A 13,625-nucleotide genomic window follows, 5' to 3' on the forward strand; every position below is an offset into this window, starting at 1 on the left:
CAAGTATAATAAATAATGTGTGATAAAGTAAAAAGCAATCTCTGTGACACAGTACAAATTAACATAACCATGTATTATGTATATGCATAATGCATGATTTGACAATGCTAAAACGTGGCTAAATATCAAACATAGCTCCGGATGCTGATCAAGCCATTGTCATTAGAGGAAGATGAAAAGACCGCGTTCTCATTTAGGAGAAATTATCCTGTGTGATTTTAATCAATCTTTATATGATATATAATCACATTTTTTCTTCAATAAATATAAGTATTTTGAATAATTATTAGTCTCGTGTTCTTGATCCACAATACCTTAGGTTATAAAAAAAGAAGCATCCTTAGCACTGCCAAATGGAAAAACCGAGGTTTAAGGGAAACCACTCGTCCCAGTCTCAACACTGAAGCAGGATTTTTTGTATGATATACACAGCTTATGCTGAGAGGAGACACCACGCAACATGCACGGGGCATCTCTTGCTGTGGCCAGTGAGGAATAAAGCAAATGACAACGTGTTTGGATAATTGGATCTACCACTGTTTCAGTTTCAGTGTTCACAACAAGGCTATTTTGTATTGTATGGTCTATTTTCTCTGATCTCAAATATCTTACTAGTCATCAACATGTCCTTTATGTTAAAGTAGAATTAAATTTAGATTCTTTAAATAAGATTTTAAGTTTAAATTTTGTGGATAAAAAAAATTTGATTACAAAGTGATAAATTATAGAAATTAATCATCAATAAATTGAAGATTGATCTTCATGCAATTGTTGAAATTGAACGGACTTCCTTGGTAAAGTGCAGATTTGTCCAGGTCAATTTATACCGAATTGCTTCTTTCTCTTCTCTTCTTTGTACCAAATACATATACATATCAGCGATTAATGAAAATTATTGATAAAAAAATTTAAAATATAAAAATAATATAAATAGACCCTAGAGATCTTAAATAGTTAAATATACTATCTAACTTCTATACTTTTAACCTCATCGTAAAAGTACTTACTTAATCGTTAGAGTGATTATAAGTATATCACCAAAATTTAACTCGTGCCAACAAGAGGAGTTTCCATTCGTCTATTCCTCTCTTTATGGATTGGTGTTAAACATTTGGTGTCATTTGTAGAAATGATCGAGAAAATATTATCATTATAAGAAAGAAAAATACTAAAATAGTAATTAATCAGTAAAATACTAAAATAGTATTGAAATTTAAATGAAATTGAAAAAATAACTAATGATATCTCTATTTATCATATGCAGTTAATTATTAATTATAAATTTAAATATATTTTTAATCTTCTAAATTGAGTATTTTTTTTTTGTTTTTCAAAAAAAAATATTATTCTTAAAATTTTGAAAAGATTATTTTTTGTTCATCTTAATTTGTATAAGACTTTATTATTTTTAAAATAATTAAAAGACACATTATTTTATATTATCATACAACATAAATTATTCAATTTTTAAAATCTATTTTCAAAAATTTATATAAATTATTATATAGTCACAAGTAATCAACTTTTATAATAATTACTTAAAAAGGTATCTTTTACATATTTTATTTTATTTTTATTAAAAAATAATTGCATTTTTATATTAAAAAAAACAATTGTCAATACTTTTAAAATATTAATCCAGATATACTAAAAGGTATTTAAAAAAAAAAATGCTTGTCTTAGCCAGTAAAATTAGTAAAAGAAGAAAGTGGAAACACGAAGGGAGGGTCTTGTCTTCTCCAGAACTCTCTTGTTTGTTTTCACTCGTTGCTGAAGTTTCAATGAACACAACAACAACAACACAACGCAACACTCAACACCCTCTTCCACTCTTTAGTCTTGTCTCGACTTTTTTTGACCCCTTCTCTCAAAAAAGAGGGGTGAAGAAGAAGGTGAACAAGTCTTTTTTGATTTCCCTCCTCTCAACTTGTCCTTGTTTATGTAATGCAATGCTTTCTACAGTTATACTTGTACCTAAGTGAGTGGGTTTGGCTGGTCTGTTGGTAACGTTTTTAGCTGAGTTCGTGTGATTTCACAACACTTGTGTAAAAATAATTCCCTACAGGTTCAAGTAAACATCACATTCTGTGTTTCTTCACAATTTTTTGTTCTACTTTTTAAAGATATGAATCCAAAACAATAAGCTTTATTTTTTATTTCCTTTCACAAAATGGGGAAATAACTCAAGTAAGTGAATGGTTAAATCTATTTCCGAAAGAATGAATTATGTAAGTGAGTGTTCGTTAATCAAGTACAGACGTTTTAGCTGAATAATATTTCACAAAATGGAACTCTTAGCATTAATAGAACAATTTGAGATATTGGAAAGGTTCATCATTGTTTGTGCAATGAATTTAGATAAAAGTGGGGGAAATATTATTGCTGAAGAGTAGTTCTGAGAGTGGGATTGGATTAACATCAGCTTCTTCCGAAGCCCTAGCTATCAAGATTCATAAATCATGGTCTTTGATTCCTTAGGTTTTGGTGTCAACTTCAGCTGGACCATAACCCAATTTTATCAGCTACAAGTCTACAAGCTAGCATGAATAAGAAAATTTTCTTCTTTTTTTTTCTCTCTCTCTAGAGTTATTCTTCATTTGTTTAACTTTAAAATATAGAACAAATTTCACAATTACTGAAATGCCAAAGTGGAGGGTTGATTGCATAAATTATGATAGTACAAGAGACAGCAGCAACATTTGCATGTTTCAAGTATTGAACGACTAGTGCTTGGTTATACAAGAATATCACTGGAAATAACCTTGTATTGTCGGATGAACAATAGGATAAATCTTTGTGTTATGTTTCTTTTTCCTTTCTCTTGTTTATTTAAGTAACTGAAAGTGAATTTTTTCTTAAAAAGGAATAAAAAAAAAGAAAACGAAAATTAGACGTTTAGCAGCGTCAAAATTCAAGACGCTTAGCAGCTTCACTTTTTGATGAACAGAGCACATCGTCTTTTTGAACGTATAATTGCATAAAAAACCTGGTGAAAATAGGGAAGGCCCAATGCTTAACATAGACGAGCCCAATCAAATACAGAAAGACCCAGACTCGTTCATCTAAAAAAATATTATATTTGTCAAAAGAAAAATACTAGAAACACATATTATATTTGTCAAATTAATAAAACTCTTTCTTGATTTATAATTTTTAGTGAATTTGAACTAATTAAAAATTACAGTTTATTTGAAAAAGTGTTTTAGAGAATCAGGATGTGTTCCTACTTCCTATCACTTTTTTTTTGACAAATTCAAATTAAACATAACAATTAATGATAATTTTTTTAGCATAAAAAAATAATGATAATTGAAATAAGAATATGAAGAGAATGAAATCGTCAAATCATAATTAATGTTGTTTCCACCATCCATTGTATCTCGATCATGATATTAAGTTCTAGATAGTGGATGGTTTCTTTACACATGTAAACTATCAATATAATTTACATCACTTTTTATTTATTTTGACAAGAATCTACACAAGTTTTTTTTTTGACAGAATCTTCAAAAATTAATCGTATAATAAATTGTAATACAAAAAAATATTTTCCAGCGTGGAAGGCACTTATATCCAAAGAATAATGGAGTATTGTATACAATGGCGGAGCTTGCTTATGACCGGGGATGACCATGGCCTCCTCAAACTTTTTGGAAGTTTACAAATATACATTATATAACATATACTTAAAGTGCTAAAAAGTTTTTAATTATATAATTTATACTCTACATTATATAACACACATACATTTGTAATGTAAAATATTTAATTCACATACATTTTAAATGCTTTAAAATTTTAAAATCCCTTATCCAAATACTGCATAAGGTAATTTCTAATCATTTACTTCAATGTTATTTGTTTATCATTTGTGTTTATATTGCAATATAAAATTTAGATATATAATATGACATTACATATTTAATTTAACCATTAAAATTTTAGTTTAATCTTATTTTTTATCCCCAATTTTTTTTAAGAAAATTCTCTAATTTTTGTACTTATTAATGAAAAAATCGTTGGGATAAAATTAGTAATTTTTTTAAAAGTTGAGGGTAAAATATGTTAAATTAAAAAATTAAAAATAAAATTCATCAAAAATTAAAAAATTAAGAATAAAAAATATAATTAAATCTAAATTTTTTATAAGCCCTCAAAGTTTTTATTCAAGCTCCGTCATTGATTATATATTTGCATTATGAAAGAATTTAATGCATATGGATTTATGTAAAATCTTTTTATATAGTTGTGGTTGGATGACTGCATAATTTTTTTTATATTATCAGTCTATAATTATTTTTTTCTTTTTTAAAATTATATTTTCAAATTATTAATTTGTAACGATATTGAATATTTTACTTCAAATTTTAATGATAATTAGTATTAAGTCAATAATTTTACATATCAGTTAATTTTCCTTTTTCCTGCAATTTAGTCGCACACAGTTAGAATTGGTACTTAAGCAGTGAATTATGGTTGTCGCAGTCATATCACATTTTTAAAAGTTATCAGTCTCTTAACTTTATACATATGTAGGTAACAATTCTAATATCTAGAGTCTGCTGATAAAAAAATCTAGAGTCTACCTTATGACCTACATACTCGTGTCTAGATCTATTATGCTTTTTAGTTAAATAAAAACACTACTTTGAATTTTTTTGGATCTTTTTAGTGTGATTAAGTAAAAGTAAAAGGAAAGAAAAATGATGTATGTAAAATAACATACATTTCCCCAATAAGGAATGCAATGTAATATAAATAATAGATATTTTTGTCTTTACATAAAAAAAAACTTCTATTATTTTTTTCCAATTTAAAAGAAAAACATTTTGAATGAGACTCATATATGTTTCCAAACAATAAAAAGATCCAAAATTTTATGATTTTCATTCATTCAGCAATTATTTATTTTCTTTTCCACTACATAAAAAACAATCTTGTTCTTGTTTGAGCCATGAACATTTCTAATATGGTAAATTATCTTTTCTATTGGTGTTTTTATTTTATTTTATACAATACATAAGGGTTAAAACTTCAAAATTAAGTTTTGTCTAAGGAAGTTGGACATGTATCCTATAAATTAATCATTCGTTAGTAATATTATTTTGTATCTTACTTATAAAACACAACAAAATAATATAGTGCTATATTTAGTTTTAACAAAATAAACTAATTATAAAAACATAATGTACATCCAGTATTTATAACAAACATAATAGTTTAAATAAATTTAAATATAACATTATAAATTTAAGAAACTATTACTTTATTAAATTTCTTATCTTCTTTTTGTTTGGAAATCAACCATCTTACAAACAAAATTACTCACACTCACAAAGGAGATGACATAGAGAACACATGCAAAAGATTACACCATACAAAAAATAATAACAAATACAAAAATTTAACGTGATTCAGTATTTCTTATCCACATTCACAAAATCGTCTCAAACCTATTTCATTATCACAATGATGATTGCAAGATTGTAATCCACCTCAAATATCACTCTATATACTTGAGTACCTCACTCAATGGTCAAAAGAAATAATAACACTTTCACACAAAAATATTTTTCTCTCAACAAAGTAATTTTGGTTTATAGTCTCTCTTCTCACACACTCTCTCCACTAATTCTCTATCAATTATAATAAATAAGTTCTCTTGGAAGTTAAAGCAAAAAATAACTTTGAATATATCCATTTAATTAATGTTCATCCAATAAAATATAATTTTTCACTTTACATTTAACTCATCTAAACTTTAACTGTAATGATAAAAATTGAATTCTCAAAATTGATATTATCTTTTGACTTTAATTATATACTTTCACTGTGAATGAAAAGGCAGAGTTATATGCAATTTTACTTAAGAAACCGGTGCTTCAATAAACAGCCGCAACCCGCAACCAGTGTTGGTCACTTTTTCCAAGAACCAAGATAAACCAACCATGCCATTGCCAGATATTGCAATTTGTAAGACATGCTAGGTAACAAAATCCTGATTTGGTTTTTAGGGTCTGCAGTGCAAATCCTAATCCTGTTGAAGATTCCTGTATGCAGCATGGACCTCAGCTCATGTCATGGGCAAAGATCCCAAACTTTAGTTGACACCATTAATAAATTAAATAATAAAATCATAAATATATATTTATTTTCTCTTTCATTTCATTTTTAATTGAATTTTCTTCCTTTTTTTATTATATTATTTAGCACATGTGCTATTTTAGTCTCTCGTTAATCAGAATTCATTAAACAATCCAGTGTGTTTTTTTTAGAGGAAAACAATTCATAGTTTTAATCCACATGAAACTTTGGATCTTCCGAAAGCATATGCCACCAGACACGTGGAATTAAAAAATGAATCTTTTATTTCCTTCATTAACTTGCTCATAAAAAATATTTATTTTTCTCAATTATATCGTCGCTCCTCCAAGGGTTATATTTCTAAACACGCAATTTTTCTTAAAAATAAATAAACAAAAAAAAGACAAGGAAAGGAAGGAAGTAGAAATGGTCCACACACAGAGGACACAAAAAAATTCCACCGAAACAAGAAATCTGGACCGTTGAAAAATGTCATGTTCATCGTGATGGTCCCATACGAGAGCTTTAGATGGTGGGAAGATGAAGGAGAAAGGCAAAGAGCACCTCCAAAAAAAACAATAACCGTAGCCCACACCTCCTCTCAGCAAACATCTCTCTTTCTCTGTTTCTTTTATTATGTTGTGTTCCTTGGGGGTGCTGATGTATGTGTGTTGAAGTTCTGAATTTGAATGGAAACACGTGCTAGTGGTGATATGAAGATGCCCATAGATGATGCTTTGAATGGCTTCTCTCCTGTCTCCACCCCTAGGATTTTCTGGAAATCACGAAGGAGATCAGGTATATATTAAGTCTTAACTTCACCTACGTTCCTCTATTTTCTCTCTCTACTTTATCTATTACATTCTGTTCCAAACAATTTTCGCAACTGCACTTTACTTTCTCTTCTGTGCCATTTGGATTTCAAATTCAATGTTTTTGTTCATTTTTGCATGGAATTTTCAATATTATAACATGCCCTCTGCCAATTCTTAATTCTTTCAAAAATAAAAATAAAAATTATCTCTGTATTTACAAGATTTGGAACTCAGAGTCTGAGACTAAGGCTAATTCCTTTTTCAATTTAACTTCTTTTCTGTAATTCCTGCAAATTTGTTACTGTTTCAGATAGAGGAAGCGTAAACACACAGGTTTTAACGGTTGGGTGTGACTTTTATATTACGTTGGTTTATTTTGTTAGGATCTTGCTAACAAATAAAGCATTTAAAAGATAAAAGTTTCTCTTGTAAAAAAAAAAAAAAGATATAAGTTTCTAATGCATTTAAAATTACAGAAAATCGTATTTTTACACATTTAATATTTTTTTCTTTTATTTTCTTAACCACTGCCTGCATAGCATTTGACAATTTGTTATCAATGGCTTGCCGAACTTTGGCTCTGTCTCGTTATCAGTATCTTATGATGATTGGGATCCAAATTTATTATAAAAAAAATTGGAAGAAAATATGATGTATTTTGTTAGCTAATTAGTAGCTCATAATTATGAGCTAACTCTATTACTTTTACCTAATAATAATAATAAAAGCAACACGACAATTCTATGCATCTTGGTAAAAGTTTTATTTGTGGTGATATAGCTAGCTGTTGAAGATTTGTTGCATTTTGTGAAGGATAGGAAAAAAAAAAGAGAGAAAAAAAAACGCATGTGGCTGTTGAGATAGTGTAGTCATCATCATATCATCGGCTACACTGTTGGACAGCTCACCCTTCAACCAACCCTCTTCGGTATGAGTGTATGACCTTAATTTTGGTTTCCTTGCATATGTGAATTTCAACTTGATGTCCCTCTTGTTACAGATGGGACATCTAAACATTTCAATATTACCTTTTGTGTTTCTTTTTTTAATGTGTGCATTAGCATTGAAGTGTATGATTGGTTGGACTGTGGAGAAAAGAAAAACCCACCAAAAATGCATGAAAATCCATAAGTGATAAAGATTTGTGGTAACCTTGACTCTCTTTCACCCAACCAAATACACTAAATAGGCATCTTCCTTTTAGTAACCGTGTTCAATTATATTAAAGGCAATCCAATAGCACGGATGACCTAACCTTGACTGAAAATGAAGTCAGTTTGTCCATCTAAAGAATAGGTTTATCTATATATGCCATTATGCCAGCCGTATGGCATGTTGTGTATTGGTATAGTTTGGTGTATAATGAAACCTATGAAATTAGGCTTCAAGCAGCCGGCTATGTTTAACTAACCCTTCCCATGAATTCAGTTTTATGAATACTCTCTTGGGGAAACTTGTCTTCAAAAGGATATAGAATACTAGGGAGGGTATAACATTATAATTTTGATCTCATAAATGCTATTTAACTCGGTGTAACTCCTTGTTAGTTACCTTGTTTATGCTGGCTTATACATTATTTAAGAAATGTTAGAACGTGATTCTTCTATTTAGAATCGATATTTTTTTTTTTGAAGGATGATCAAAATCGATATTATATCTCACTAACAACAGTTTTCATCTTGGCAACTATGATAAATGAGCAATTATTAGGAAGTTTCAGACTATTACAGGTCTCTGGTTACAATTAATCTCTATGTAATATGTATTCAAGTTTTTTAATTTACAAGAAAGAACTAATAACACTCTATTACGCGTCATGTAAAGATTAATTGAAATTGTGATGGTCTTAAACTAGCTCATAATTTGCGGTGTTTACTCATTAACTATATCCGTCATGTAGTAATCATTGGATGCATTTGTTGAGTACAATGGATATGACTACTTTGCAAACAACTTAGAGCAAAAAAGGTTTTCCATTTTATTTTTCCTTTGTTGTGCAAATTTACTGTCTAAATGAGCTGCCAAAAACAAAAATGGTAACTTGTTCCCCACAGCTAGCGGGAGGAATTTAGAGGTATCAGAAGATACTGCTAATAAACCACCCAGCAAGCAGGAAGATACTCCTCCACCTTCTAGTGAGGAGGTGCAGAACACGACTCCGATTTCTGAGCGCCGAAAGGCTCTGTTTGAACCTTTAGAACCTATAATGAATATTAATGGCCGACGACCCTCGGCCGAGTCTTTACTTCCTCCTCCTGACTTTGAGTCTGCAAACTATCCGAAGGGCTGGCTGATTGGCAAGAAGAGAAAACTCGTTAATGTCGATGTTGTTGAAAGCATGAGAAGGATTGCCATCCAAGAAATGAACAGAAAGGTTACAACTTACAAGTTTCCTCAACACCTTCACTTCCAAACTAAGACAAAATTATACTGAGCCACTTGCTCATTTTGTTGTTGCTGTTATTGTTGCTTGCAGGACAGGGAAATTGATGGGCTGAATGAACAGCTGGAGGAGGATTCACGGTGTCTAGAGCACTTGCAACTCCAGCTTGTGGATGAAAAAAGCAAACGCGCTCGAGTGGAAAGAGAAAATGCAATGCTGCAAGAACAAGTGAACATGCTTATGAACATGTTACAAGAAGCAGAACAAATGGGAGATGAAGGCCCAGATGAACCTTAAAGTTTATTATTATACCGTGTGTGTGTGTGTGTGTTTGCTTGTGTGTATTAAATTCTTTTTGTAGGTTTTGTTCGTCATGTCTAGTTGGCTGCGCATGTCGGATGTCTCTGCAGTTATAAAAATAGAGTGCATATATTAATATTTGGGGGGAAATAGATCAAACCGCAATGAGCAAACTATTCGTTTATATCAAAACAAAACAAAACAAAACTTGTAAATCTTCTGGTGACCATGTGGTTGTTAGTTTATATCTTGTAAGTCTTTTAACCTATAAAATAGTATTTTAATTTTAGATACTTTCCAAGTTGATTCAGTGGCTCAGTTAAATAAAGATCACAGTCGAGATTATTTTCATGCGGGCCTGTTACCATTTTATGCTATAACTCACTTATCAAGACTTTATATTTATAATAAAGAAGCCAACAACGGATTTTGTCACGCGTTACATAGATTTTATTTATACTCCCACTTATTTTTTTGTTCAGCTGAAAATATAAAGTGTCCCGTCATGTCTGTCGGGATTCATCATCAATGTAAATTTCTGAATCCCACGCAATTGGAACTGCAGATATACAATATTCACTGTTGAAGACTATATAATATAGTAGCTTTTGTGTTTCTTGCAAGTTTTAATTGAAAGATGGTTACTATCTAACTTTATTAACAGAATCCTCGGACATGTTAAACAAAAACTGAGGCAGAGATGCGATCCTTGGAAGATTAAGAAGCAAATCGCCAGCTGATTCCTTCCTGGACATACCACTAACCCCCTGCTTGCAGCCAGAAGCATCATCCGGTTGAACTTCCAAATCAGGCACTTTAATTTTGCATGCTGACAATTCAGTGGTGTTAGAGTTACTGACACCAACTTTTCCACCCTCATCTGCATCAAGACCATTGCCATTTCTGGTCATTGTGTCTGTGTCTTCTGCTGTAGAAGGATCCTTCTGCAGAAGACAGTATAGCGAGTTCACCCTTGACATCACATCTGCATCTCTCAGACCATTGCCATTTCTGGTCATTGTGTCTTCTGCATGCTGCAGAAGGGAGTATAGTGAGTTCACCCTTGACAAAGCATTTGCATCTCTCAGACTATTGCCATTTTTTGTCATTGTGTTTATGTCTTCTGCTGAAGAAGGATCCTTCTGCAGAAGGCAGTAAAGTGAGTTCACCCTTGACATCACACGCTGTTCATCAGAGGTAGTTGCATGTTGAGAGTCATTGAACAAGTACTGAGAAAATTCTTCCAGAATAGATCTACTATACTGGCTGTCACCAGCCAAACTCGGATTGTCGGATCCCATCTGTTCTGAAATGCAATGTCCAATGTGGCTTACCAAATCGTCCATGGACATTGATGGGTGAAGTCCAGGCAATTTGATCTGATCCAAATTACTGAGAAACTTCAATGTTTCAGCTCCTCTACTTCTGAAATCTTCCATTGCATGGATGTTCATCACTGCACACGATGAACACGACATTAGTACAATATTTGGATGATGATGACACAAGGCATGTAGAATGATTATAATATGATCCACATTTTAGTATCATATTCTTTATTTAAAAGAATACACTACAAAATAATTGCTACAACGAAATGATTTGGTTGTTATATAATAGTGCAGTGGTAACAATTTTTAAAAGAGAATATCGAGAATCAATTTAAAACTTCTTATTTAATATCAATTCACTGCCAAAGGAACACGTGAGAGGGAATTAAATTTCCCTCCCCAATCCGGATTGTGGGTTGAGTTAAAACGTCAAAGACATTTTGCCATAATCCTTTGACATTACATACGCAAGAATATCGGATCACATACCATGCAACTTCACCAATGACTCAGCATTTTTTAACTATACGGCTTTCTTGTTTGTAAGTAATATTTGAGATAAACGTAGCCAGAAAAAAGTTGAGTTTTACTTTTACCCTGTTGATAGACGAATATCAAGATAAATGCTGTAAGTTGGATGGATAGGATAAACAGACAGGTCCATTTACCATCATACTGAATTCAAATTTTCAGATGATATTAAAAAATGAGCAGCAATTACCTGAGCTAGGTGAGGTAATTTCTTGGTTAACATTTTCAACAGCTTTACCAAGGTTATGTTCACTTTTAGAGGAAGATGATTGAACTGCAGATCCAGACTCCACATCCTGCAATCCAAAAATACCAGATCGCTCTTCGCTCTTTCTATCAAAACCATCACTAGATTCAATGTGGTCGTGAACTGAAGTTGTTCCAGGTTCAAAATATGGAGAATCCAACACCAAATCCGGATGCTGGCTTAGATAGTTGAGACGTGGATCACACTGAATGAGCTTCTCAAAATGCTTGCCTAGCAATCCTTGTGGACACTGCAGAAAATGTCGCCTATAACAATATACAGAGTTGCATCACAAAAGAGTCATTGTAAAAAACCACCAAAAACAAGACCAGAGCCCTAATATAATAGTACCTACCTGTTTATGCTGGCTTGTCCACCAGTAAAGTCTGATGTTGCCTGCCACAAAGTATGTTTCCTTGGTTGTGGATTGATCTCCCTAAAAAACAAGGGTCTTCTGGCCAGCTATACAACAAATAACGGCAACACCAACTTTAGTGCCAAAGATAATTGTGATGTCAAATACTCAAATCTAATCTAATAATCTAATAATGAACAATTAAAAGAAAAAGAAAGGGGATGGTGTATGGTTGGTTGTTACCACTTACCACTACTTCGAGCGTGCCTGGTCCATCCTCAGGGTAGTTAGCCTTGATAGCCATGATATCAGACCATGGGATTTCAATCTTATTCTTAAGACAACCATCAAGGACTTCCCACACCAGCTTATGCTTTGCAAAGTAACACTTTGCCACCAAGTCTCCTTCATATCTAGACTTATACTGCAAAAAATTACCATATGCACATCAATCACAATAGCACATCAATACATCATGTTTGTCTGTATGTTATTCTTCAAAACTACGAGAATACCTCCCAAGTCCCAATTTTCAAAATGGTTCCAGGAAAATTGGAGGCCTTGAGTTTAGAATCCGCAGCAGCAGCAGCAGCAGCAGCAGAAGAAGCAGAAGAAGAAGCCTTTTGATCTTTCTTTTTGGATTCCTCTTGTTGGGAGAGCCTCATCTGAATCAAATCCAAAAGGGAAGGACTCTTCCTGAGACGCAAACCCAAAGGGCTTGGCTCATCCAAGGGGTTATACGAAGCTGGTGGGATTGAAAGGGATTCATCGCTTGAACCACACTGCTTCAAAAAGAAAAAATAAAAACAAGTGGGAGATAGTTAGAGAAAACAAAAACAAACTACCCAAAGAAGAAATTGATGATGGGCTTCCGAGAAACATATCAAAATTTCACTCTTTAGCAGAAAAATGAAACCTTGGGTGGAGATTCCAATTTGGGTCGCTTGTGGGTGTGAAGAGGGGGGATTTCATCTTGAACCTCCAACTTCACCTTTTTCAAACAGTGATTATCCGTATCAGACCTCATTAGCTGAACCATGATGCTGAATCAGATAGAAGATATCACAAATCACAAATATAATAATAGTGTTTAACTCCGATTTTCAGAACGAGAAATGGGAAATTTTGTTCTTCTTGTTTCGCACTATCCTCTTTGGCAATGGCGGGCGCTTAGGAAAACCAATGTTTCTTCTCTTGTCTTTCTTCAGTGGCCGACTGTCACGTGCCGCGTAGGAAACGACGCCGTATTTAAAACAGGACAGCTGGGTCAAGTCGAGACCCGAATGACAGATATGCCCTCCACATAAGGTGATTTTTTTGTCGCCTAGTGTGGGCATATTTAGGATTTTGATTCGCGGTGTGAAACGGCGTAGTTGGGTGCCCTATGGGAGGCACGTGGCATCACGTGATGTGAATGGATAAAATGTGGGACCCGGTTCATGAACCTTCTTCGTTGAAGTTGCGTGGTGGAGTGGGATGGACAGGTGGATGGATCTGGTGGGAGGGTTGAACACGTAAGCTCCTGAGGTGGGTCCTACCATATATGCTTTTCTGGATAATGTAACTTTTATTATTTATT

The 13,625-nt window shown here is 32.5% G+C and overlaps 2 protein-coding genes across 3 annotated transcripts; one reads left to right on the forward strand and one right to left on the reverse strand.

Moving 5' to 3' along the window:
* Positions 1-6,565: 6,565 nt before the first annotated feature.
* Positions 6,566-9,886, forward strand: LOC114422512 (protein HEADING DATE REPRESSOR 1-like). Its single transcript, XM_028388903.1, has 3 exons — positions 6,566-6,882; positions 8,954-9,273; positions 9,376-9,886. Exons 1-3 carry the CDS (start codon positions 6,774-6,776, stop codon positions 9,577-9,579), a joined length of 633 nt encoding a protein of 210 aa, XP_028244704.1. The 5' UTR covers positions 6,566-6,773; the 3' UTR covers positions 9,580-9,886.
* A 123-nt stretch (positions 9,887-10,009) lies between these two features.
* Positions 10,010-13,270, reverse strand: LOC114422511. 2 transcript variants are annotated; one of them, XM_028388901.1, is made up of 6 exons: positions 12,963-13,270; positions 12,562-12,831; positions 12,297-12,470; positions 12,047-12,153; positions 11,635-11,957; positions 10,010-11,038 (listed from the first exon to the last, which is right to left on the reverse strand). In XM_028388901.1, the coding sequence occupies exons 1-6, from the start codon at positions 13,083-13,085 to the stop codon at positions 10,227-10,229; spliced, it is 1,809 nt and encodes a 602-aa protein (XP_028244702.1). In that variant the 5' UTR covers positions 13,086-13,270; the 3' UTR covers positions 10,010-10,226. The 2 variants fall into 2 exon arrangements, with proteins under 2 accessions (XP_028244702.1, XP_028244703.1); XM_028388902.1 differs by having other exon boundaries at positions 12,562-12,828; positions 12,963-13,269.
* Positions 13,271-13,625: the final 355 nt, after the last annotated feature.

This window comes from Glycine soja, chromosome 8, assembly GCF_004193775.1.
Source record: "Glycine soja cultivar W05 chromosome 8, ASM419377v2, whole genome shotgun sequence".
Classification (NCBI taxonomy): domain Eukaryota; kingdom Viridiplantae; phylum Streptophyta; class Magnoliopsida; order Fabales; family Fabaceae; genus Glycine; species Glycine soja.